General features: G+C 46.4%; 3 protein-coding genes across 8 annotated transcripts in view; 2 read left to right on the forward strand and 1 right to left on the reverse strand.

Moving 5' to 3' along the window:
* Positions 1-12,961, forward strand: part of GPBP1L1 (GC-rich promoter binding protein 1 like 1) — a 61,555-nt gene extending 48,594 nt beyond the window's left edge. For all 3 annotated transcript variants that reach the window (XM_038558212.1, XM_038558211.1, XM_038558210.1), the window contains exons 6-12: positions 225-297; positions 1,548-1,741; positions 6,391-6,528; positions 7,178-7,336; positions 8,869-8,993; positions 10,136-10,238; positions 11,876-12,961. In XM_038558212.1, coding sequence (XP_038414140.1) covers positions 225-297; positions 1,548-1,741; positions 6,391-6,528; positions 7,178-7,336; positions 8,869-8,993; positions 10,136-10,238; positions 11,876-12,028 — 945 coding nt within the window. In that variant the 3' untranslated portion in view covers positions 12,029-12,961. The remainder of the gene's footprint in view (positions 1-224; positions 298-1,547; positions 1,742-6,390; positions 6,529-7,177; positions 7,337-8,868; positions 8,994-10,135; positions 10,239-11,875) is intronic.
* A 2,124-nt stretch (positions 12,962-15,085) lies between these two features.
* Positions 15,086-18,885, forward strand: CCDC17 (coiled-coil domain containing 17). The gene is given in 15 exon segments (XM_038557639.1): positions 15,086-15,301; positions 15,403-15,477; positions 15,586-15,802; positions 15,878-16,040; positions 16,260-16,343; positions 16,433-16,551; positions 16,617-16,639; positions 16,829-16,998; positions 17,175-17,244; positions 17,371-17,468; positions 17,640-17,843; positions 17,998-18,208; positions 18,280-18,390; positions 18,606-18,709; positions 18,711-18,885. Coding segments are annotated over 15 exon segments (1,947 nt in total). The 5' UTR covers positions 15,086-15,178.
* Positions 18,886-20,746: 1,861 nt separating this feature from the next.
* The window catches only part of NASP (nuclear autoantigenic sperm protein), a 40,281-nt gene continuing 37,400 nt past the window's right edge, over positions 20,747-23,627 (reverse strand). For 3 of the 4 annotated variants that reach the window (XM_038558219.1, XM_038558217.1, XM_038558220.1), the window contains 6 exons: positions 23,368-23,556; positions 23,082-23,248; positions 22,417-22,473; positions 22,250-22,327; positions 21,437-21,565; positions 20,747-20,939 (listed from right to left, as the gene is read on the reverse strand). In XM_038558219.1, the coding sequence (XP_038414147.1) occupies positions 20,859-20,939; positions 21,437-21,565; positions 22,250-22,327; positions 22,417-22,473; positions 23,082-23,248; positions 23,368-23,556 (701 nt within the window). In that variant the 3' untranslated portion in view covers positions 20,747-20,858. The remainder of the gene's footprint in view (positions 20,940-21,436; positions 21,566-22,249; positions 22,328-22,416; positions 22,474-23,081; positions 23,249-23,367; positions 23,557-23,627) is intronic. The other variant, XM_038558218.1, reaches the window with a different exon arrangement.

Genomic DNA, 23,627 nt, shown 5'->3' on the forward strand with positions numbered 1-23,627 from the left:
TCTTACGTTAAAGGAAATGAAACCAAAGAGAACCTGAGATTAATGTAAGATCTATTGGTTTAGCATTTTGATATCTTCTGCTCAGTTGTTGATTCTGAATACAGCGTTAAATATGTGCTGCTGATACATAATTATCAGATAGGTTCCATGGTGATGGCTACTTTGTGAAAAGTGCCAAAATGATTAGCTTTCTTTATCAACCATTAATATCCCTTTTTTCCTAGCCTTCTTTGAATCCAGAAGCTGGCAAACAGAATCAGCCATGCAGACCTATTGGGACCCCTTCTGGAGTGTGGGGTAGGTAGATTTTGCCATTTTAAAGGCACAATTTTACATTTTTCTTAGCATGGAGAGGAGCAAAAATTCTTTATCTCTTTTTTGTTTGTTTCTTTCTCTTTTTTCTTCATCTCATCCATTTGCACATGGTAACTAACACCTGTTACATCTCTTACTCTGCCCACCCAGAATACCATTGAAATATAATGGTAGTGGAGTCATAATACAGATAATTGAGAGCTTGTAGAGCCCTGAATTTGAAAGCAGATTTTAAGCAAAGGGAGAATTATCTAAAGCTTGTAAGAAGTAATGTTTAATTAACATTGCTAATTCATTTGTAAACAATTAAATTGAATTTTATGAGTTATAATTATCTCCTAAATATTTGGTAGGCAAATATAATGGTATATTCTAAGCATTCATTCATATTAGTCTTCTGAAATGTTCTTTGAAAGGCTGTATAATACTACATCCTGTAGATGATTTTGTTCAACCAGGTTCCAGTAGTTGAGGATATTTTTTTGTTTGGGGGGTTAAGGGGCAGGTTTGGCAGTTATAAATGTTGCTTGTTGTAGAGGGCTGGATAAAAACATAAATACACACGATTATGTGTACATGTTGGGAATAATTAGCCTTATAAAAAATTAAGAGACAAATCAGTGTATTTCATACCAAATGTAATCTGTAGTTTTGGAATTGTTGGCATTTACAAATGAGACTCTCCTAGTCCCTACATTAGACCTATTCAGTAGTTAGGAATCTTATTAGGAAGGCTTTAATATATCTAAGTACTGGTTTTGAATCTTGAACTATAGGATTAAAGGTGCCTGTTGTACTGTTTCCCCTTTGTTAATAGTGTAAAGCTTTGCTTCACTTTGCCTCATCAGAAGGTCCCAAGGTAGCCTCCTTTCCCCAATTTCCACATCTCTCTCCATTCTCATACTGACAGGAACTGTCACCCTTGGATACATTCTTGTTTGGTGTGTGCCTGAGTGAACACATCATACACTAGACAAGTTATGCCCCTAAAGGATTACTAACACTTTTGGGCTTCCTGGTTGATTTATGAATTTAGATTCATGTGCTGCCTTTTTCCTATAATTCCCAAGTATTGTCATTTTCAAGAATACCTGTTAAGTGCACACCAGGAAATGTTTGTCCCTCAGTCTCAAGTGACAGCTCTTTGTTGAAAGTGAGGACTTCATATTAACTGTGCCTCATGTTAACCATTATTTGACGTTCTTTTGTCTCTTCACTATTTTGTCTCACAGAAAACCCACCTAGTGCCAAGCAACCCTCCAAAATGCTAGTCATCAAAAAAGTTTCCAAAGAAGATCCTTCTGCTGCCTTCTCCGCTGCATTCACCTCACCAGGATCTCACCATGCAAATGGGAACAAATCATCAACCATGGTTCCAAGTGTCTATAAGAACCTGGTTCCTAAGCCTGCACCACCTCCTTCCAAGGTATGATTTGGAATCCATGTAAGAACCTTCTATAGCAGAGGTCTGGAAACCAGGAAAAATTTTAGTAAATTTATTTTTTTCCCGTTGAATCATTCACCAGATATTCATTCAATATCTAATATATGTGTAGTATTTTACTCTGTCTCCAAACTCTCTACTTCTAACTGGATTTTTAATAGGCTTCTCATACTCATTAGCTTTATCTCATAAACCTGCTTCTTCTCTGCTGTTTCCATGCTGTTTCCATTAAAAGCATCAACATCCATCTGATCACTTAGCTGATTCTCTAGATTGGCTTCTTATTTCCTCCTCCTCCTTACTCATTCCCCTCTACCAAGCAATTATAAATTCCCTGTTTGTTATTCCCTCTATGATGTTCTATGCCCTTGTTACCTCCCGGTACTATTGTAGTGCACCCTACTATTTCCTCATCTCTCTATATTCATTTTGCACAGAACTGCCAGAATGATCATCCTAAAACAATTTGAATATATGACATCCTTTCCTCAATCACTTCAGCAGTCCCAAACCGTCTATAGCAGGGTTTGGTAAACTTTTTCTATAAAGAGCCAGATAATATTTTAGGCTTTGCTGGTCACATATGACATACAGTTTTTGTTATATTTTTCCTTTCTTTTCTTTTTCTTTTTTTTCTGATTTTTGTTTCCTTTACAACACTTGAAAAATATAAAAAGTATTTTTTAGCTCATGGGCCATATAGAAACAAGCCTCATACCCATGGGTATTCCTTGTCAACCCTGTTGCTACAGTACAGTACAAGTCAAACTCCTTCGCCAGTGGCATGTATAATTCTTTATACTCTAAGCCTAATCCATCTTTTATATTTTACTACCTCTTCTTTCTCTTATGTAGGAAATTATTCATCCTTCAAATTCATGCCATTTGCTCTGTGAATCCTTTTCTATCACACACATCTAAAGATCTCATTAATCTTTATATCTCTGAATAGCACTCTGTCTCTTATCATAATATCTATAACACTTTATTGCATCTCTTTATTTCCTCACTTGTAATCTCCTTAAGGGCAGCCTTCAGGTCCTTTTCATATTTGTATCCCTAGCACCCTCACAAAAGCACATAATAATTGCTTTAATGAATTGTAGCCACCATACACAAGTAATTAGAATTTACTTGGTTGGCAGCCCCGGTGGCACAGCGGTTTAGCGCTGCCTGCACCCTGGGGTGTGATCCTGGAGACCCAGGATCAAGTCCCACACCGGGCTCCCTGCATCTCCATCTGCCTGTGACTCAGGCTCTCTCTCTCTCTCTCTCTCTCTCTCTCTGAATAAATAAATAAAATCTTTTTAAAAAATAGAATTTACTTTGTTATTGAGAGGGAAACTAATGAGCATTTATTCATTTTCCTCTGTGTGTAAGCAGTGTTTGGTGGTTCTGAGTAATACAAAGAAGTAACAACATTGGTTGTGACTCTCCATGAACTGAAAGTCTAATTGGGATAAGATATAACAATATAAAAGGTCGTGTGATTATGCATAAAATAAAATAGTAACAGATGCTAATAACAAATTCTTTTTTTTTTTTTTTTTAATTTTTATTTATGATAGTCACAGAGAGAGAGAGAGAGAGAGAGAGAGGAAGAGACACACAGGCAGAGGGAGAAGCAGGCTCCATGCACCAGGAGCCCGACGTGGGATTCAATCCCGGGTCTCCAGGATCGCGCCCTGGGCCAAAGGCAGGCGCTAAACCGCTGCGCCACCCAGGGATCCCAACAAATTCTAAATAGACTTAGAATAACTAAATGAATTAAACATTAGTGTTCAGTCAGTTCAGAGGATCAAGATCAGTTCAGATTATGACCATTGAGGAAAATTTTGCTGAAAATTTGTCATTTGAACTGACTTTTGGAGGATGGTCCAGATTTGAATAGGCAGAAAAAAGTCTGGAGAGTATTGCAGATCATAAGAGAAGCTTAAAGAAGTTAAATACAAGTTCTGAAACCAGAAAACACTGGACATATTTGGGGATTGTAAATGATCATTAATTACTCCTGTGAGCACTAGGGAAATATCCAGACAAGAGGTCCTTATCCTAGTGGTAATGAATGAAGCTTTCGGGCAACCCCGGCGCCCCAGCAGTTTAGCACCGCCTGCAGCCCGGAGTGGGATCCTGGAGACCCAGGATCGAGTCCCATGTCGGGCTCCTTGCATGGAGCCTGCTTCTCCCTCTGCCTGTGTCTCTGCCTCTCTCTCTCTCTCTCTCTCTCTCTCTCTCTGTATGTCTCTCATGAATGAATAAATAAAATCTTTTAAAAAATAAATAAATAAAGAGTGGGAAAATAAAAGTTGGAGGAATATTAAATAATTTATAAATATTAAGAAAATAATGATATAGTCAGTGGGGCTAAGAAACTAATTCAGACATCAAAAAAAAATAGCATGCTATCACAAAAATTTGGGTGGATGAGTTTAAGATAGCAACTGGGTTTGTCAACACTTGACAAATGCTGCTATCAGGTTGAGGAAAGTAACTGATAAAGGGTTTTTGACCTTAGTGCTTGGAAAGGTTTAGGTGACCTTGAGTTGAGGTTTTAGGAGAGTAGTATAGGGATGAAACAAGATCTCAGGGGGTTCTGGAATTATGTGGGTGGAAGTGGAGGTAGTGGCAACTTTGAGATTTGAAAATAAAAGTAAATAGAATGTAGGTGATGGGAAAGTTAAGTGAAAGGATGAAGAAAATATAGGAAGAAGCCCTTGAGGGGCACCTGGGTGGCTCAGTGGTTGAGCGTCTGCCTTTGGCTCAGGTCATGATCCCGGGGCCCTAGGATCGAATCCCACATCAGGCTCCCTGCAGAGAACCTGCTTCTCCCTCTGCCTGTGTCTCTCATGAATGAATGAATGAATGATCTTTAAAAAAAGAAGAAGAAGCCCTTGAGGGCAACTTGGAGTATACTTGAAAGAGTTCATTAAAGGATCATGGCCTAGGAAGAAATGAGTGGGAATAAAACTGATTCATGAGTGGATTTATCTTTGAAAGGGTGTAAGATACTTGTTTGTCTGATATAGAAGGGAAAGAATGTGAATGTAAGTCAAGAGAGTACTGCCTAGGAAACAGTATGGCGTGGAAATTAACAGCAGGTCTCTGGAGTAGATAGAGTCCACTTTGCACCTTTTTTTTTTTTTTTTTTAAGATTTTATTTATTTATTGGAGAGAGAAATAGCGTAAGAGACCATGAGTAGCAGGGAAAGGAAGAAGCAGACTCCTTACTGAATGGGGAACCCAACGTGGGGCTCAATCCTAGGACCCGAGGATCATGACCTAAGCTAAAGGCAAACACTTAATGGACTGAGCCACTCAGGCATCCCCTCTTTGCACCTTCTTTGTGATATGACCGTGGGCAAGTTTATAAGTGCTAAGTCTCTGTTTTATCATCTATACAATGGGATAGTAGTACCTATTTTTTTTAAGTTTTTGTGAGGTATAAATGAGTTTTTTTGGGTTTTTTTTTTAAGATTTTATTTATTTATTCATGAGAGACACAGAGAGAGAAAGAGAGGCAGAGACACAGGCAGAGGGAGAAGCAGGGAGTCCAATGTGGGACTCGATCCCAGGATTCCAGGATCACACCCTGAGCTGAAGGCAGCCGCTCAACCACTGAGCCATCCAGGCATCCCAATACATCTTTTTAAAAAGAAAAAGGGGGGCAGCCCCGGTGGCGCAGCGGTTTGGCACCACCTGCAGCCTAGGGTGTGATCCTGGAGACCCATGATCGAGTCCCACATCGGGCTCCCTGCATGGAACCTGCGTCTCCCTCTCCGTCTCCCTGTGTCTCTGCCTCTCTCTGTGTGTCTATGAATAAATAAATAAAATCTTTAAAAAATAAAAAATAAAAATAATAAAAAGAAAAAAGGAATTTTCCAGCTGCACAATGGTGCCCAGCCATAATTGGGACCAGGACCATAGTGACAGAATGGTCCTAGACCCCACAGGCCAAGCAGAGAAGGGAGCAAACCAGATTATCTTGCCATTTACTTGCCCACCCTGGCCTAGAAATAGCTTCCTGTCGTTGAAGTTCCTGGAAAACAGCTTTTTTTTTTTTTTTTTCCTTTTTCTAAGAATTGGGATTATGGGGCACATGTGAATTTGAGAGGCAATATTTTCTAAACTTACTGGACTGCAAAATGTTCTCTTTTTATGGTGTGTTTGTTAACCTCTGATGTAATCCTGATTTTTAGTTTTTAAAGAATTTTTAGGGCAGCCCGGGTGGCTCAGCAGTTTAGTGCCACCTTCAGCCCAGGGCCTGATCCTGGAGACCTGGGATTGATTGGGCTCCCTGCATGGAGACTGCTTCTCCCCCTGCATAAATGCTTTAACAAATGGCATAGTGAAGAAAACTGTTGAACTTTACTCTCCTCAGCATCTCCCACACTTACCGAACCAGAGCTCTCTTTGAGTATACCTATTAATAACCCAGGACACTTCTGGTTCCCATCTGCTTTTTTCCTTCAAGTGTCTAACCTCAGAAAGAGATTGCATACCTCCCAAACATGTTAAGATGGGTAAGCTTTAGTACTCGTGTCCCCACGTAACATTTTACTCGCTTCATGTGATCTTCCAGGCTGAGCTTCTGTCTCCATACGTGGTCTGATTTGTTCTTTCTTCCCACATAGCCCAGTGCATGGAAAGCTAACAGAATGGAACACAAATCAGGATCCCTTTCCTCTGGCCGGGAGTCCGCCTTTACCAGTCCAATCTCTGTTACCAAACCAGTACTGGCTGGTGGCGCAGTTTTAAGCTCTCCTAAAGAGGTGAGTTGAGGGACACCTGGGTGGCTGAGCGGTTGAGCATCTGCCTTCAGCTCAGGGCGTGATCCTGGAGACCTGGGATCGAGTCCCACGTCAGGCTCCCTGCATGGAGCCTGCTTCTCTCTGTGCCTGTGTCTCTGCCTCTCTCTCTCTTTCTCTGTGTTTCTCATGAATAAATAAATATTTTTTTAAAAAATAAAAAAAATAAAGAGGTGAGTTGAAGATAAGGCCAAGCAGCCTTTTCTGCAATTGCCAATTTGCCATTTACTAAAACTAAGATACACAGTGTGACATGTACAGCTCTAATTCCATTTCTTTTGTAGTGTGCTTAGCCCAGAGATGGGCAGTAGCTGAGTAGAGTAGTCTCTGTGTGGTAGACTGGGTCCAGCCTGTGGCAGACTGGCATTGTGGCTCGAGTCTGTAAAAAGATCAGAGGTGCTGTATAAGCCATCCAGTCTTAACTGCAAAAACCCTGTGAAGCTGAAGTCTGTTTAAATGAAAAGGATAGTTTATTTTTGGTTTAAAACAAAACAAAACACAGTGATAATTAGGCTACCAGATTCCAGAAATTAATACCATGTAGAAGTGACCCAGAGAATCCCAGTTCTTGCTGTTTGCTATCAGGAACAACCTCTTTGTGTTATTTGCCCAGAGTCCCTCCAGCACTACTCCTCCAATTGAGATCAGCTCCTCTCGCCTGACCAAGCTGACCCGCCGAACTACCGACAGGAAGAGTGAGTTTTTGAAGACTCTAAAGGATGACCGGAATGGAGACTTCTCAGAGAACAGAGACTGTGACAAGCTGGAGGATGTAAGAGCATAAGGTTTTTCTGGGGCAGCATAGGGATTTTCCTGTGTTGTATATGTGCTTTCTTAAAGTCTTGAATGGGTTAGTGCTGTAAAAAGTTGATAAATTACAGAAGCTTTTATCAGGATTATATTTAATTGCAGTATAATAAAATCTGAAAAATAGCATAAAACAAGAGGGAGGTTTTTTTATATCCCACAACAAGAAAGTTAGAAGTTGCAGGCTAGGGCAGCCCGGGTGGCTCAGCGGTTTAGCGCCACCTTCGGCCCAGGGTGTGATCCTGGGGAACCGGGATCGAGTCCCACATCGGGCTCCCTGCATGGAACCTGCTTCTCCCTCTGCCTGTGTCTCTGCACCTCTCTCTGTGTCTCTCATGAATAAATAAATAAAATCTTTAAAAAACAAAAAACAAAGAAGTTGCAGGCTAAGAGATTAAGCTCATTGGGATTATCAGAAAGCTTACAACTTGGGATGCCTGGGTGGCTCAGCTATTGAGCATCTGCCTTTGGCTCAGAGCATGATCCCAGGGTCCTGGGATCAAGTCCTGCATCAGGTTCCCTTCAGAGCCTGCTTCTCCCTCTGCCAGTGTCTCTGCCCCTCTCTCAGTCTCTCACGAAGAAAGAAAGAGAGAGAGAGAGAGAGGGAGGGAGGGAGAGGGAGGGAGGGAGGGAGGGAGGGAGGGAGAAAGAAAGAAAGAAAGAAAGAAAGAAAGAAAGAAAGAAAGAAAGAAAGAAAGAAAGAAAGAAAGAAAGAAAGAAAGAAAGAAAAAGAGAGAGAGAAAGAAAGAAAGAAAGAGAAAGAAAGAAAGAAAGAAAAAGAAAGAAAGAAAAAGAAAACTTACAACTTTTGATCACCTTGGGCTAGAGTGGTTTTGCCCTCTATACTTCCCCTCTATATTCTGGTTAAGGAAAGGACAGGAAGCCAAAAACCTGAAGGAAGATCATGTCTGTCCTTTTTTTAAATGCTTTCTTAAAAGCTACACCCTGCAATGAGCACAACATTGGCCCACTGTCAGATGGCAGCTCCTAGTTGCAAAAGACTCTAGGAAGGTGAACTTTTTGAAGTTGAACACAGTAGTTCTCTAGTCCAAATTGTTAAGACTAGAGCATTGATACTGCATTAGTATCAATTCACATCTACCACCATTGACATAACCTGAAGTTAAGATCCTGACTAGTTGGTAAACTTTAGAAATCTTAGTAAGATAAGCAAATCCTCTTTTTTTTTTTAGATTTATTTATTCATGAGAGAGAGAGAGGCAGAGACACAGGTAGAGGGAGAAGCAGGCTCCATGCAGGGAGCCCGATGCAAGACTCGATCCCGGGACTCCAGGGTCACACCCTGGGCTGAAGGCAGGTGCCAAACCAGTGAGCCACCCAGGGATCCCCACAAATCCTCATTTTTAAATGGGGAAAACTTGTGGGCTAAAGTTGTTTTCTGGAGAGCGCTTTCCTCAGTTCTGACTCCTTAATCTTATAGATTATGTATCTTGCCACAAAGGATCATTAAACCAAGTGTGTCCTTTCTTATTTCAGTTGGAAGACAACAGCACACCTGAACCAAAGGAAAATGGTGAGGAAGGCTGTCATCAGAATGGTCTTACTCTCCCTGTGGAGGAGGAAGGGGAAGTACTCTCACACTCTCTGGAAGCAGAGCACAGGTAAGTGAAGATCAGATCACAGGGCATGCTGTGTATGGCCTTTAAGGAGCTTGAACATCCTAAGGCATGTCATATTGAGTCTAGCCTACAAAGAGAAGTGTCTATGGGCACCATAACCTGTTCTCTTTTTATGCCCCAGCTTGGTCTGTTGCCCACTGGGCTTTCCTGTACAGATTTGCCAGCTTTGCTTTCCAAGGTTTTCATGTAGTTTAGTTTCAGACTCTGTTTATAACTCCATTTGGAGAGGGGAACTTGTTTTCTAGGACTGTTGTGCTGGCCCTTGGACCCTCCTAGCCCAAGTGATCCATTATAAGGATCACTTTATAGGGCCTTGGGAGGTATAAGATCCCCATGGATGGAGCTTATTCTTTAAATGAGGGTCTTAAACACAGAGCTGCCAACGGTTTGGGCACCTGGATAGCAGATGGGGGGCCTGCCATGTGTGGCAGTACCTTCCTGAAAGGAAGTTCCTATCCGGTAGAACTTTAGGAGTCAGCAAGATCACAAGAGTATGAAGGAGACCACATTGCCATGAAATTGAGAGAACTTAGTTACATGTGGAGATGTGCTAATTTGCTTACAAAAGACAAAAGTGAGATTTCTTTCTTTGTTCTGTCTGTCAGAGAGGGCCCTTACACTTTGGCTCCTATGCAGTCTTATTTTCTGCTGCTGCTACTATCTCCTGTCTATAGCTCTTACGCTCTGGAAAGAACAACTGTGGAGATCCCTCGTTTAATTCAAACAACTAAGTAGCCATAATTAAAGCTTATCCCACTGGGGAGGGGCACGTGGGTGGCTGTCAGTTGGACGGCCAACTCTTGATTTTGGTTCAGGTCATGATCTGGGGGTCCTAGAGTTGAGCCCTGCATCAGGCTCACTCAGCAGAAAGCTTGAGGATTCTCTCCCTTCCCTCCCTGCCCCCCCTCCCCCGTGCTCATATACTTTGTCTCTTTTAGACTCTTTTCTCTCAAATAAATTAATTAATTTGGGAAAAAAAAAGAAAGCTTATCCTACTGGGGAGAAAAGAAAAATTTAAGGGACTACCATTGCCCCTGGGTGAGTTAATTTTCTCTGGAAAGTTGTGGGCTTCCCACTTGTGCTGAAAGGTGTCATATTTTCTTTGCCTGACCTCCCTCTACCAGGTTATTGAAAGCAATGGGATGGCAGGAATATCCCGAAAATGATGAGAATTGCCTCCCCCTCACAGAAGATGAGCTCAGAGAGTTCCACATGAAAACAGAGCAGGTATGTCCTAAACTTTTCCTGGAGACCTGTTAAGGATGAGGAAAGAAAGGAACCAGGACAGTCCTTGCACTTGGCCCCAGTTTAGTGTGAGAGAAGGAGCTTGGAAAAGAAAATGTAAATTAAGTTGCCATAGAAGAAATACAGAGGAACGTATCACTGCCTAGGCAGTAGGGATCTCCAGTAGTGGACAGAAGAACTAGGTCAGGCTAGCAGATCTCAGAAATTAGTATGTTCTTTCATCGTGGCAGCTCTACCCCCTTATCAGAGCCACAAGGCTGTGTTCCAGAGTTAGGGGCTGACCTGGGTCTCTAGGGAAGCAGACTCGTCCTCCCCTGCCTCCGGCCCTGAGGTTTGCCTCTGATACTCTCTGGAGCCAAGAAACAGCCTATTTGAATTTATTCAACAAATAGTTGGATTCTTTTTGTGGGTGAGACACTGCCAGGTCCTAGAGTATATAGCAGTGAACAAGATAAATGGAGTCTGCAGACCTCTTGGATTTTACATTCTGGTGCTATTTATATTTATATTTTATTTATATTTATGGTATTTATATTTAAAGGACAGGGATCACTGGGTGGCGCAGCGGTTTGGCGCCTGCCTTTGGCCCAGGGCGCGATCCTGGAGACCCGGGATCGAATCCCGCATCAGGCTCCCGGTGCATGGAGCCTGCTTCTCCCTCTGCCTGAGTCTCTGCCTCTCTCTCTTTCTCTCTCTGTGACTATCATAAATAAATAAAAATTTAAAAAAAAGGACAAATAACAATGTATTAAGTCCTATAAAGAGAAATTATGGTTGACATAAAGACTTTGCTACTCAGAACTACTCCCTTGATCCTTGTCATCATCTGAAACCCTACCTACTGAGTCAGAATCTGCATTTTCTTTTTAAGATTTTATTTATCCATGAGAGACACAGAGAGAGAGAGAGACAGGCAGAGGGAGAAGCAGGCTCCATGCAGGGAGCCCGATGCAGGACTCGATCCCGGGACTCCAGGATCACACCGTGAGCAGAAGGCAGACACTCAACCGCTGAGCCACCCAGGCGTCCCAGAATCTGCATTTTAAAAAAAGATCCATAGGTGATTGATTTGCACATTAAAGTTTGAAAAGCGGGCAGCCTGGGTGGTGGCTCAGCGATTTGGCGCCTGCCTTCAGTGCAGGGTGTGATCCTGGAGATCCGGGATCGAGTCCCACATCGCGCTCCCTACATGGAGCCTGCTTCTCCCTCTTCCTCTTTCTCTGTCTCTCATGAATAAATAAATAAAAAATAATTAAAAATAAAAAATAAAGTTTGAAAAGCACAGCTATAAGAAATCTTGAATCTCTTAGAAGGGCCCCCTCTTGGGACACCTGGGTGGCTCAGCTGTTGGGCAGTCTGTCTGGTCTGCCTTTGGCCCAGGGCATGATCCTGGAGACCCGGGATTAAGTCTCACGTCAGGCTCCCTGCACGGAGCCTGCTTCTCCCTCTGCCTGTGTCTCTGTGTCTCTCATGAATAAATAAATCTTTTTTTTTTTTTTTTTTTTTTTAAAGAGGGGCCGCCTCTATATTCTGTCTAGAATTTTGAGTACTGGCCTTTTCCAGGGCCCGCTGCCACTGTAGTTTTTGACAGTTTTCTCTTTTTCCTGTGCTAACCGTAGCTGAGAAGAAACGGCTTTGGGAAGAATGGCTTTTTGCAGAGCCGCGGTTCCAGCCTGTTCTCCGCTTGGAGAAGCACTTGTAAAGCAGAGTTTGAGGACTCAGACACGGAAACCAGTAGCAGCGAAACATCTGATGACGATGCCTGGAAGTAGGCATATAAACGCTCACAAATCTGACCCAGTGAACTCAGCTTGTGTGTTTAGGGAGTATACAAAAGAAATCGTTCTTTTCCTTTTCTTATGTTGTTGAATACTTCATGCACAAGGGAAATAATCATATCCCAAAGAGAGAGCAATTGGCTTGTTTAGCTTTTGTTGTTGTTGTTCTTCCCTGTTATCTGCTTAATAGAAGTTTGTGTGATGGGAAAGAATTTTTAAATACACACATACACACAGACACAGTATATATGGGGCGATGCACAGGTGGGAGCTGGCTGTGCAGAGAGGAGGAGACACCGGTCTGCAGCGACAGCTTCTACTACCAGCCCTTGGGGCACTCACCCCTGTGCTCAAGCAATCATTGTCAATGACAAAGTGACTATTGAAGTTATAATTGTATTAAATTAATGCTAATAATTTGGATATTTTATTTTATTTTTGGCTGCTCGGGTAACGTTAGCCCTTAACCAAGCATACATGGTTTTTTCTTTCTTCTTTCTCTTTCTTTCTTTCTTTTCCTTTTTGGGTACAGCTGTAAAATATTTGGATATAGGAAATGTTGTGTTATTCTTGCAGCCTTGATATTCAGGGTGGATTGTAAAATATAAATTTTTGTGAGATTTCAAAGATTAAGATTATTTTGATAACATTATTTACAGATTTAAAAGATGTGGTTATCACAAGTCTGTTGAGGGGAAAAACTACTGCATAAAATAACTAACTTGGAATAAATATTTTGCATCAGTTTGGATTGTCTTGTGTAAGAAGTATATTTCCTTTAAAATTAGATGAGTGGATTCTTTGGGGGAAATACTTTCAGAAGTCTGAAGGAAGTCTGAATTCAGACACAGCTGTTTCTCCTTTTAGCAGATACTTTTTTGATGCAGAAAAACTTGTGCAATAAATTATCAGTAATAAAATCAGAAACCCAAGTTTCCTTCCTGAAACTGATTTTCACTTGCCTGGGTATGTATCACTGTGCCTATTTTAAGGAAGGCCTGTACCTCAATTTTCCTGCTAAATAAGAACACGGGAAAGCCTGTGCTGTCTGGGTGACCAGTAGAGGAGGCACAGTTTCCATGCAAAGTTCACTTCCCAGCAGTCTCTTTACAGCCCTGGCATTTTGCAAAGCTCTGGGGATGCCCGGCCCAGGAGGGAAGAGAATAAACAGTTATATTAAAACTGAAACCTTAGGCCAAAACCTGTTGGACAAGAAGTTACAGTAAGCATTTCCTGACACTGGCACTCTTTGGCCATCTCTGCACGGTCCCCAGTGGAGATAGGGGTCCGAGATCGTACTTTCATGGGAGACAGCCAGCAGTAACAGCCCTGATTGCATGTTAGAAAGATCACCAACTGGGAGTGTCTCCAGAAGGGATAGAGGCTAGGGGCAGAAAGAGCTGCAGGACATTTGCTAGATTCTAAAGGCTAGGAAGGCAGAGACCCGATCTGCCACCTGTACAGGGTCTCTCCCAGTGTTGTCAGCAGTTCATGCGGCAATGGTGGTTGAGATGAGAGCAGTAAGAACTGTATCATATTTCATTGAATAAATCTTTTAAGACATTATGTTTTTAAAAAATGTCTTAAAACATTTAGACAGGGGCACCTGGGTGGCTCAGTCAGTTGAGTGTCTGCCTTTGGCTCAGGTCATGATCCCAGGATCAAGCCCCACATCTTGCTCCCTGCTCAGTGGGGAGCCTACTTCTCCCTCTGCCATGTGTTTGCTCTAATAAATAAAATCTTTAAAAATTTAGACTGTTAGATAATGACAATTTCAGACAATGTTTAGACTTCCTCTAAAACAAGAAAAGTTGTAGGACGCCAGGGTGGCTTAGTCTGTTAAGCTTCCGAGTCTTAAAAAAAAAGCTTCCGAGTCTTGATTCCGGCTTAGGTCATGATCTCAGGGTTGTCGGATGAAGCCCTGAGTCCAGCTCATTGCTCAGCAAGGAGTTGCTTCTCTCTCCCCCACCCACCCCCCCGCCCCTACCCCCACTGACTCTTATCAAATCTTTAAAAAAAAAAAAAAACCTTGCCAATTACAATACTCCATTGTCCTGATTTCAGTGTTAAAATGTGAGGGGGGAAAAAAGTGCATCATAGAATCCGTGAAATACTGTAAAATGAGTTAAGTTGTAAAAGCATTCAACTGGAAATTAGGGACGCCTGGGTGGCTCAGCTGTTTAGCATCTGCCCTTTTGCTTGCTTGAAATTAAGCTGGCTGAGATCACATGCGCTGAAACGCTTGTAACCTGTTGCTGGTCACACCTCCGCCTTACCCGGTGCGGGGGGAGGCTACCGCAGTCCGTCCCTGCTTGTTTAGGAAAAGGAGCCGAGAAACGGGAGTCCCTGCCAGAGTTCCTGCCACTGGTGGCCGAGTACATATGGGGAAGTGGCCGAGCTGGGTCAGCACAGGAGGCCTGCTGGGCCCCGGGGGCCAGCCTGCCGTGAAGGAATACCTACCCTTCTACATTGGATTCCCTCATCTGCTTCCTTACGTCCTCCCAGATGTTTCATCCCTTGGGCTGCGAATTCTCTTCCCTCGAGAGACAGAAACTACTCAAGAAAACAGGAATCCGGGAATGCACGTTAGGGAAAAACTGCTCGATTTGGTGCCGCAAAAGCCGTGGTTGCGGTCGAGCTTCGGCTTAGGGGAGGGACAGGTTCCCTGGCCCAAAACCCACAAAGGCAGACGGCTTCCTTCCCCAGGTGTTCCCCAGCATGGGGAGTGACACTAACCTGAGCGACATCCACTTGGGCAAAACAAGGACAAGATTCTTCCCTGGTGGAGACTGGAGTGTGTGACCCCGAGCTGGCCTGGGGCAGCTGCCAGGGCAGGAAACTCAAGGGGGAGCCTCGGAAGGGCCTCGACCGTGCTCATGGAATGGCGTGCAGTCCACTTGGTGACGCTTCTCCAAGCGGGGGCTCCTTCCAGGGTGACCAGCCTTTCCCCACCCATGTTCCAGACCTGCCCAGACCTGTAGTTGCTGCCCGGGGAGCGGAGTCTCCTCCCCAAACATACACAATCCTGTAAACTCGGCCAACCTGGCCTTGTCTCAGCCTCTGGCTTAGTTTCGTCCTCCCCCTTGGCCCCGCTCTGTCCTCCCTCCCGCAGGTCCCGGCTGGCAGAGCGAAGGGTCCCGTCCCATGGCCGCGTTCCCTGAGGAGCCAGGGCTCCTGTCCTGCGGGTCCTGTGACATGGTCTTCCGCTCCTGGCCACTGCTGGCCACCCACACTCAGCGCTTCTGCATTGGCCGTCTGACCCGCGAGGTGACCCCGGGTCACCCCCCTCGAAAGGGCCCGTCCGTGGCTGCACGGGTGGGTATTGAAGCAACTCGGAGCCTCGGATTCACCCCACGCCCTGTCGCCAGGTTGTGCCACAAGAACACCAGGGCCTCCCAGACCAGGAGGCCAGCGAATTGGCTCTAAAGCAGCTAACCGAGGAGGTACTCCCCGCTTTCCCCACTGGCTCGAAATGAAGCCTCCTCCCCCAGGTCCCTGCCATCTTGAGGCAGGTTACCCCAACACAGATCGCGGGTTCCCATTACGTCCAGGTGCAGCGGCTGTGGCTGTACCTCCAGGACATGCTGCCCTGGATAACAGAGGTCCCCAGGGGACTAGAAGGGCCCCGCAGAGAGGCGCCCGCGCACGGCCCCACCGCCGAAGCTGCTGGAAGCCCTGGGGAGCGGCTTCGGGCGCTGCAAGGGACTCACGCAAAGCGGGTGGCGGAGACGGAGTCGCAGAGCCGGGCTCTGGAGCGACGCCGCGAGGGTGAGGGGAGGGGAGCCCCCGCCCTCGGCTTCGAGTTTGTCGGACCCTTTGCGACTCGGTCCCTTAACGCCTCAGAACTGAGCCAGCGCCTCCAAGGTTTGGCCCAGACCCGGGCCGGAATAGCACGCCTCCGAGGCCTGGAGCGGGAGCTTCGAGAACTCCGGGCGGAAGCCAGGCGATCGCGCGGAGCTCTGGACGCGCTGGGGGCGCAGGTTCGGCTGCTGCAGCCCGAGCCCGGGTGAGAGCGGCCGCGGGGACTTCGGCGCGCGGCCGGGGGGCGGGGCGGGCGGGGCGGGGCCGAGCCGGGGCCGGGGCGGGGCATGGCGCGCAAGGCGGAGGCCCCCTCGCAGCCGGAGGGCCGCACGTGCCCCCGGGAGGGGGCGGGGCTTCCGGGGGCCTGGCGTCGAGCGTCGGGCGTCGGGAGCCGCAACGCCGGGTCCGCGCCCCCCGGCCCCAGGACCCGGCCCCACGCCTCGCGAGAGGCGGAGCTGTGTTGCCCGGTGCTGCAGGCCACCCCGGCGACTCTGGCTGCCGAGATCGGGTAAGGACCGGGGGCCGGGGCGGCTGGGGCGAAGCGCTGCTCAATCCTGGAAAATCCCTGCTGCGTCCTGTCGGCCACTGCGTCCCCAGGGCCCTGCGTGAGGCCTACGTTCGAGGCGGGGGCCGGAACCCCGACGTTCTGGGCCACATGTGCCAACTGCAAGTGGAGGCATCAGCACTGGATCTGCGGCGGCTGCAGCCCCGCAGAGGTGAACAGGCGGAGCCAGCGGGAGGGCCTCTCGGAAGCCGTGGCCTTAATTCTGGGAGGAGAAAGGGCGGGCGGGAGGCGGCTTTGGCGTGGGAACTACCCGAAGGTGGAAACCGTGGGTGCCTCTGTGGCAACGGCTAGCTGGAGTGAGTCCAGCCCTGTCCAGAGGCTTTGGAGCTGGAGAGAGCTGCTCGGATCCGATCGCACCAGCTGGTCACCAGGGGTCAGAGGTGACAAACTTTTTCATCGCAGGAAGACGGACAGGTGCCGCCCTGGAGGAGCTTCTGGCAGTGGAAGCTGAAAACCGGCGCCTGGAGGCAGAAATCCTGGCCTTGCGGATGCAGAGGGGCGCAGGCCCTGCGTCCTGGGGTCAGCGAGCGCCCTTGCCCCGCGCCATCTCGCTCTCCCAGGAGGCCGAGCTCAGAGGAAGGGGTTAGAGGGACTACGCGTGGGGACTGGGCGCGCTGTGGCTGCGCGTTCCTGCCCTCGCCATCGCCGGCCGCCAGGGAGAGGGCCTCTCAGCCCTGGTACTTGCCGCGGCCCGCGCACGGCTGCCCTACCCTTAACTCTGCTCCCAGGGCCCAGGGAGCCTCGCCCCGTGGTGGATCCCAGCCGGTACCTGAGGAGGGAAGATCCCCCACGCCTCCCGCCGCCGGTGGCTCCTCCGCTGCCGCCGCGTCCACCTTCGGCAGGCGTCCTACTGAGTGGCGCCGAAAAGGCCGTGAGGGCCCAGGGGGTGGGGCCCGGGCAGCTGGTTTGGGTAGTTGGGAAGCCGAGGCGCCTGGGGCCGCGCCGGAGTCAGCGCTTCCCCCACTCACAGCTGCGGGCCCTGGGAACCATGACCAGAAACCTAGGCCTGGATCCGCACTTCCTCCTGCCCGCTCCTGACGTTCTGGGCCCTGCACCCTACGACCCTGGGTGAGGCCTGCTCCCTCTTCTGATACTCTGAACTGGAGACCTACTAGGAAGAGCTAGGGTTGGGGAACTGACGGGTGAGGGCCAGGGTTGGGGTGGGGCGGTCAGGGTTGAGAGTTGAGGGTGGGGGGGTGATGGGGCTTATAGGTGCCAGCTGAGACCTGTGTTCTTCAGGGCTGGCCTGGTCATTTTCTATGACTTCCTTCGGGGCCTTGAGGCTTCTTGGACTTGGGTGCAACTGGTAACTGGCTTGACCCGCGATGGACAGGATACAGGAGGGGCCACAGCATTGCCTCCAGCCCTTTGCTTGCCCCCACCTCCAGCTCCGGGGCCTGTGGGCAACTGTGCCATCCTTGCCAGCAGGCAGCCTGTACCCAGGTCAGGACGTGGAGACCGACTCCGGTGCTTTTTAATTGAGGCTCTTCCCTCATCCTGCTGAGTTTTCTCATCTGTATACAGGGCTGCTGGCTCGGAGAGCTGCCCAAGGAAAGAACAGTTCTGGCTTCCGACACCTTGTTTTGGTTGTTTCTAGACTGCCACCTTCACCATCAGTATCCCTGGTCTGTGAGCTACAGGCCTGGCAGGGGCTGGCAGGGGCTGGGGAACCACGGCCCAAGGCTTGGGCCTCCCTGGTGCTCTTTGACTGGGATCAAAGGGTGCTGAGTGGACGTTGGCGTCTTCCACTTCGGGCCCTCCCTCTGGACCCCAGCCTTAGCCTTGGACAGCTGAATGGGATTCCCCAGGTGAGTGTGGAGGACAGGGGCCAGGTGCTCCTCCAGGTACAGATGGATGCAGTACCATTTCATCTCTCCAGGTAGGTCAGGCCGAGCTCTTTCTGAGACTGGTTAACGCAAGAGATGCGGGTGTCCAGACACTGGCAGAGATCAACCCAACAAACACCCAGGAGTACCAGTACCCACCTCCGGTGAGGGCCTGCCTAGAGCTGGGGACACCAAGGTGTCATTGGTGTGGTTCAGTGCATTTGTTGAGCACCAACAAATGTGTTCCAAGCTTTCTGTGAATTAACTCCTTTAACTATGTAAAGGGATAAAATCAGCAGTGAGGCTTTTAACCTGGTTTTACATTAGGTAGTCAAGATATTAACCTCTTGCTAAAGATAAATTTTTCCCTGTTCCACAGACGTCCTGCTCACCTTCACTAGAAGCAAGCTACCTTGTCCCCACAGCTGGCTTTGTCGACCCCCCTCCTCCTGCAGAAGAGCCCCTCAGCAGCAGAGTCAAGGACAGATGAGGATTTGGGCCCTCATCCCAGCTTTGACCCACTCCCTCTGGCTTTGAGTTTAAGGAACGTGGACATGAGTAGCTTCCCATACACAGAACTAGGACTTCAGAATGAGGCCTGTTGCCAGAACTGCAGCTTTACTACTCCATGTTCTCAGGGGGTTTTAGACAGCAAATAGCAGATAAAAGCTCAAGATAGGAGGTCCAAGCACAGCTTTACCACCTTCCACAAATACTTGGCGTTTCTTCACCAGTTTTCCTTTTGTAAAACAGGATTTTTTTCTCCCCACCCCCACCCCATGTGAGTTCTTGCAATATTGCCTGGAATATAAATTCTTTAAATATGAGCAGGGGGCACTCTTTGTTAAAGGAACTTGATAAATTTGTTCTCACCTATTTTTTTGTTGTTGCTGTTTTGCTAAAGCCCATCTTGTTGCCACACTTCTTCATTCAGGACTTCCCCCTGGGAAGCCTTCGGGGCTATAAAGGTCCCCATAAACGGCGCTCCCATACCTTACACACTTACAGAGGGTCACCTGTAAAATCTGGCTGAAATTTGATATCCGGCCTAGCCCCAGAACCCAGTGTCAACCAAAGGTCAAAGGCCTAAAATCTTCAGGACTTAAAAGAACATGCAATACAGGGGTACCTTCGGGAAGTCCAAAGCCAAAAATTCTGGAGCCATGAGTTACCATGACCAGCCCAGAAAAATTGCAACCATTTTCCCTTTTATTTCTTTAGAAAACAAAATATAGACTGAAAAACTGCCTCGGACATTGGACATTCAAATAGCAGTTTCTGAAATACTGTCCAGTGCAGCAAAGTAGCCCTGTGGGTGGTCAGAATTACTATATCCCATTAGGTAAGGGCAGGCCCTGTTTGGAATTCGGATCCCAATAGTAACTGGTGCGTAAAGGGTTTTTTGTTTTTTGTTTTGTTGTAACGGGTTCTTAAACTAAGGGTCACGGGGGGCAGAAGCAGTTCAGGCAAGAGGGGTCTCCCACTAGCCTTGCACCCTGAACAGGAGTGAGGTCTCAAGGGGATGGCTTTAATATCAGAATCCTGAGCAGCCCAGGTGGCTCAGCAGTTTAGCGCCACCTTCCGCCCAGGGCGTGATCCCAGGTCGGGCTCCCTGCATGGAGCCTGCTTCTCCCTCTGCCTCTCTCTCATAAATAAAATCTTCAAAAAATATTTTCAGAATCCTGAGCACCAGCACTCTTAGACTGGGCAGCCAAAACTGGTGGCCCAGTTTCTTTCAACCCCACATCCCACATTCAAATGCTTGAGATAGCACAGGATCTCACTGGAAAATCTTTAAACACAAGTCCAGACCAGCAACATTTTTTAGCATCTTTATTTGAGAAGTCAAAACTGCAGATGGGTAACAATTTGGATTCAAGTAATAAGATATATTTCAGCCTTTCTGTACAAAAAACAAAACTTCACCAGCCAGCCTCCCCACAGATTGTTCCAACTACATTCAAAGCATCCAGTCTCTTAGCCACTTTCAAACCAGAAAGCTCAATTCTCCACAGTTAGCAAACCGGTTTTCTTCAGGGGTCACCTTCCTCCACCCCTCCCTCACAAGTTTTCTTCAGAGTTCTTTTTAAACCAGGACAGAATTATTGACCCCCAGTTGGAGATTAGGTGCATAAAAATTATCACTTTAGGGCCTGGCTCAGGCAGGTAGGTTACCAGCTCACAAAGTCCATCAAACAGTATCAGCACCAAAGAGCAAAGATCTTAATCAAGTCTTGCTTCTATAGCCCCCATCAAAGGAAAGCACCAAAATGAAGGGGTTTTCAAGACAGCAGTCCGGTATTTAAAATGGGAAAAATATATAGCACCATTGGAAAACAAAGGGCCTATGGCTATGCTTGATTTGATCACCTCCACATTAGACAGGAACTTGGATGAGAATTTCCAACAGATCAGTACAGAAAGGGGGAGAGGGGTACACCTTTGACCACTCTATAAACCCAGAGTGCTCCAAGGCACAGTTTCAGCCAGTATTTAAGAAAAAAAAATCATCAAAGCCTCAACCTTTGCTTACAATCTTTATTGAAGTTATACAAAAAGAATCCCCCCAAAGTGAAAAAATACATTATATACAAAAACACTTTCCCTCAGGAGGAAGGCTCTGTGCCCTCTTTTAACATGCAGTGCTCTCAACTGTAGCTCCGGCCTCCACTGTCCCCTCCACTGCTGCCCGGCTTTCAGCCCGATTCTCAGCCTGGAAGATAAATAGGGAGCCTGGGCATAAATGACCCTGGTTTAAGCTATTGTCTTATACAATCAAGCAGGCCTCAGAGCAAGTGAACAGGTCTCCTAAACCCTGCTAGGCTCCCTACACTACTAACAGGACAATTACCACAAAATGTAAGGCCATATCCTAAATTCTCTATAGTAGGGCTGACAGAGCCAATGTTCATACATTACTTGGAAAGGGAACAAGCAGAAGTAACCCAATGGTCTTGCCAATCAAGTGCCTTCTCATACATTCATTAGAGTGGGACCTATGATATGTATATAGTTTCCATTCATCAATGAGAGAGACATCCTACATTCTATAACCAAAGAGTTCCCTGCATTGTTCTTATAAGGGTTACATTCAAGTAATCCAAACAGTCTCAAGGTAAGGAACATGCACTTAGGAGGACTAGCTTCCCCAGGGCCTGAGAACAAGGGGAAATAAGGCAAGAAGAGTCCAAGCCCTCTTTAACTGCCCACCTCCTCCTCCATGTTTTCTGAAACTTCATTTCCACTGGAGACGGCATCCCCACTGCCTCCATTGACCTCCAGCTCTTGTTTGGCTTTCTTTGCATCATCTTTCCGGGGACTCTCTTCCTCTGGTTTCCTCTAAAGATATAATTGTGAAGGCTTCACAAATGTGCTGAATGCTTTTTTACAAGAACTGCAAAACTTTAACAACCCCTTCACACCTCTCCTCCCCCACTGCTGCCACCCCATGGTGCAGATATCCTCAAAAGCGGGATCCATGGCTCTCAGGGCCTCTCTCATGGCCACAGGAAGCAGATGCCAACCTCTGCTCGTACAAGAAATTAGAAACCACAACATACCAATCCAGCCTCTCTCCTGGGAAGGGTGGAATAGATCTGGGTGAGTGTGAGGAATAGATCTGAACAGTAAGCCAACCCCAAGTTTGTGAATCCAGAAACAAAGGAATCAGTCTCCCACAAGAGAAAAAAACTACTGTAACCAGCAGGAGAAGGCAGACTCAGAAGTTTAACTATCAGCAGGTCTGCAGCTCAATGACTACTATCAAAGAAAAAGAGCCGACGTAAGCAATTCTCAGCAGCTTTCCCTGATAGTCCTGGGCCAAAAGAGGCCTGAAAAATTGTCAGAACACATATTCAAGTGAAAACTACCGTCACTCAAATCCTCACCAACTTCACAAAACGAATGCCTTATCACACCAAATACTAGGAAATGATTACTCATGTATCATGTGAAGCAAAAAACAAAACAAAACAAAAGCAAACGGAAAGAAAACAGAAGGGAAATGACCACATGTAGATTTACCTTCTTTCTGACAAGGTGGGAAATATCAGTCACACAATTTGATGAGGAAGCACCATCTGTTGGTTTTCTACTGGCAACCTGACAAAAAGGACTTTATTAACAATGTACAACTACACAGGACACAAATAGGCCTAATATTAAGTGACAAAAATAACCTGAATACTCACCATGGAGACTGAAGTGCTGCCTCCACTAGGAGTGAAACCTGAAGTAGAGCTCTCCACCTGTGTGAGAGGGGACAGACCCAAGTGGGCCCCAGAAAAGAACGTACCAGGATCACCCACACACCTACCACAGGTATCTACCAATTATGAAATAACTGATTAAGACCTCAATACTAGTGGGCCTACATATAATAGCAATTTCATCCATCCCCACTTTACCTGCACCTGCTACCCCCAAACTGGGGGTTTAGGCACAGTGTAGATGTTAAATTAACTCCTCCATATCATGTCATCACCTGTGGCATAGAAAGCTCCTTGATATTCCAGCAGTCAAAAGCAGAGCCAAAGCTAAAAGCCATCAATACCTTACTAATCTATACAGAGGAGTTCTCAAAGATGGAAGTAATAGCTTACATTTATTAAGCAAACACTAAAGTAACATGCTCATGGTCACATACAGATATATAACCCAGTCTGGCTCCAAAGTATATTTCTTAAGCATTATACCATTTGATAAGAATAATTAGATAAATGCTCACATTTTTTCGAACCACCAACTCCCTAGAAACCATGTCATGGTTCCTAGGCAAATGGAACATTAATGCCATGAGCCTTCCAACAATATCAAACATTCTATTATCAAAACTTTAAAAGGAAACCAAACCAACCAGAGTTGCTTTCAGAGCTAATTCAGCTACATTCCCACTACGCTGGGACTCCTTTGCATCTTCTATCTTCTCTCTAATTTCAGGAAGCAGTTCCTTCAGCTCTTCAATTTCTTTCTCATATTCAGTAGATGATCCTTCAGCCTCCTTCATCTGCTCACTCAGTACAGCTACAAAGAACAGGCTGAAGTGATCAGTAAGAGTTACCACCAAAGGATCCATTTTTTTTTAATCTTGTTGATTACTGGATCCAGTCAAGTTTATCAACAAACAGTTGATGATCACTCACCCATTCTCTTCTCAATGACTTCAATAGATTTGCTGAACTGTGCCACTGCCTCATCATACTGAGAGTTGTATCCATAGGCCAAGCCCAGCTGGTAGTGGGTCTCTGCAAGAAGACGATCATGGGCTTCCAGGTACTGTTCTTGCAGGTTAAGGCAAGCCTGGAACTCCTCCACAGCTTGGACATAATTTTCTAATAAAGAGAAAAAGAATAGCAAGCAAATGGATGGGATTTAATATATAATACTTCTATTTTTTTTTAAA

Source organism: Canis lupus, chromosome 15 (assembly GCF_011100685.1).
Source record: "Canis lupus familiaris isolate Mischka breed German Shepherd chromosome 15, alternate assembly UU_Cfam_GSD_1.0, whole genome shotgun sequence".
Classification (NCBI taxonomy): domain Eukaryota; kingdom Metazoa; phylum Chordata; class Mammalia; order Carnivora; family Canidae; genus Canis; species Canis lupus.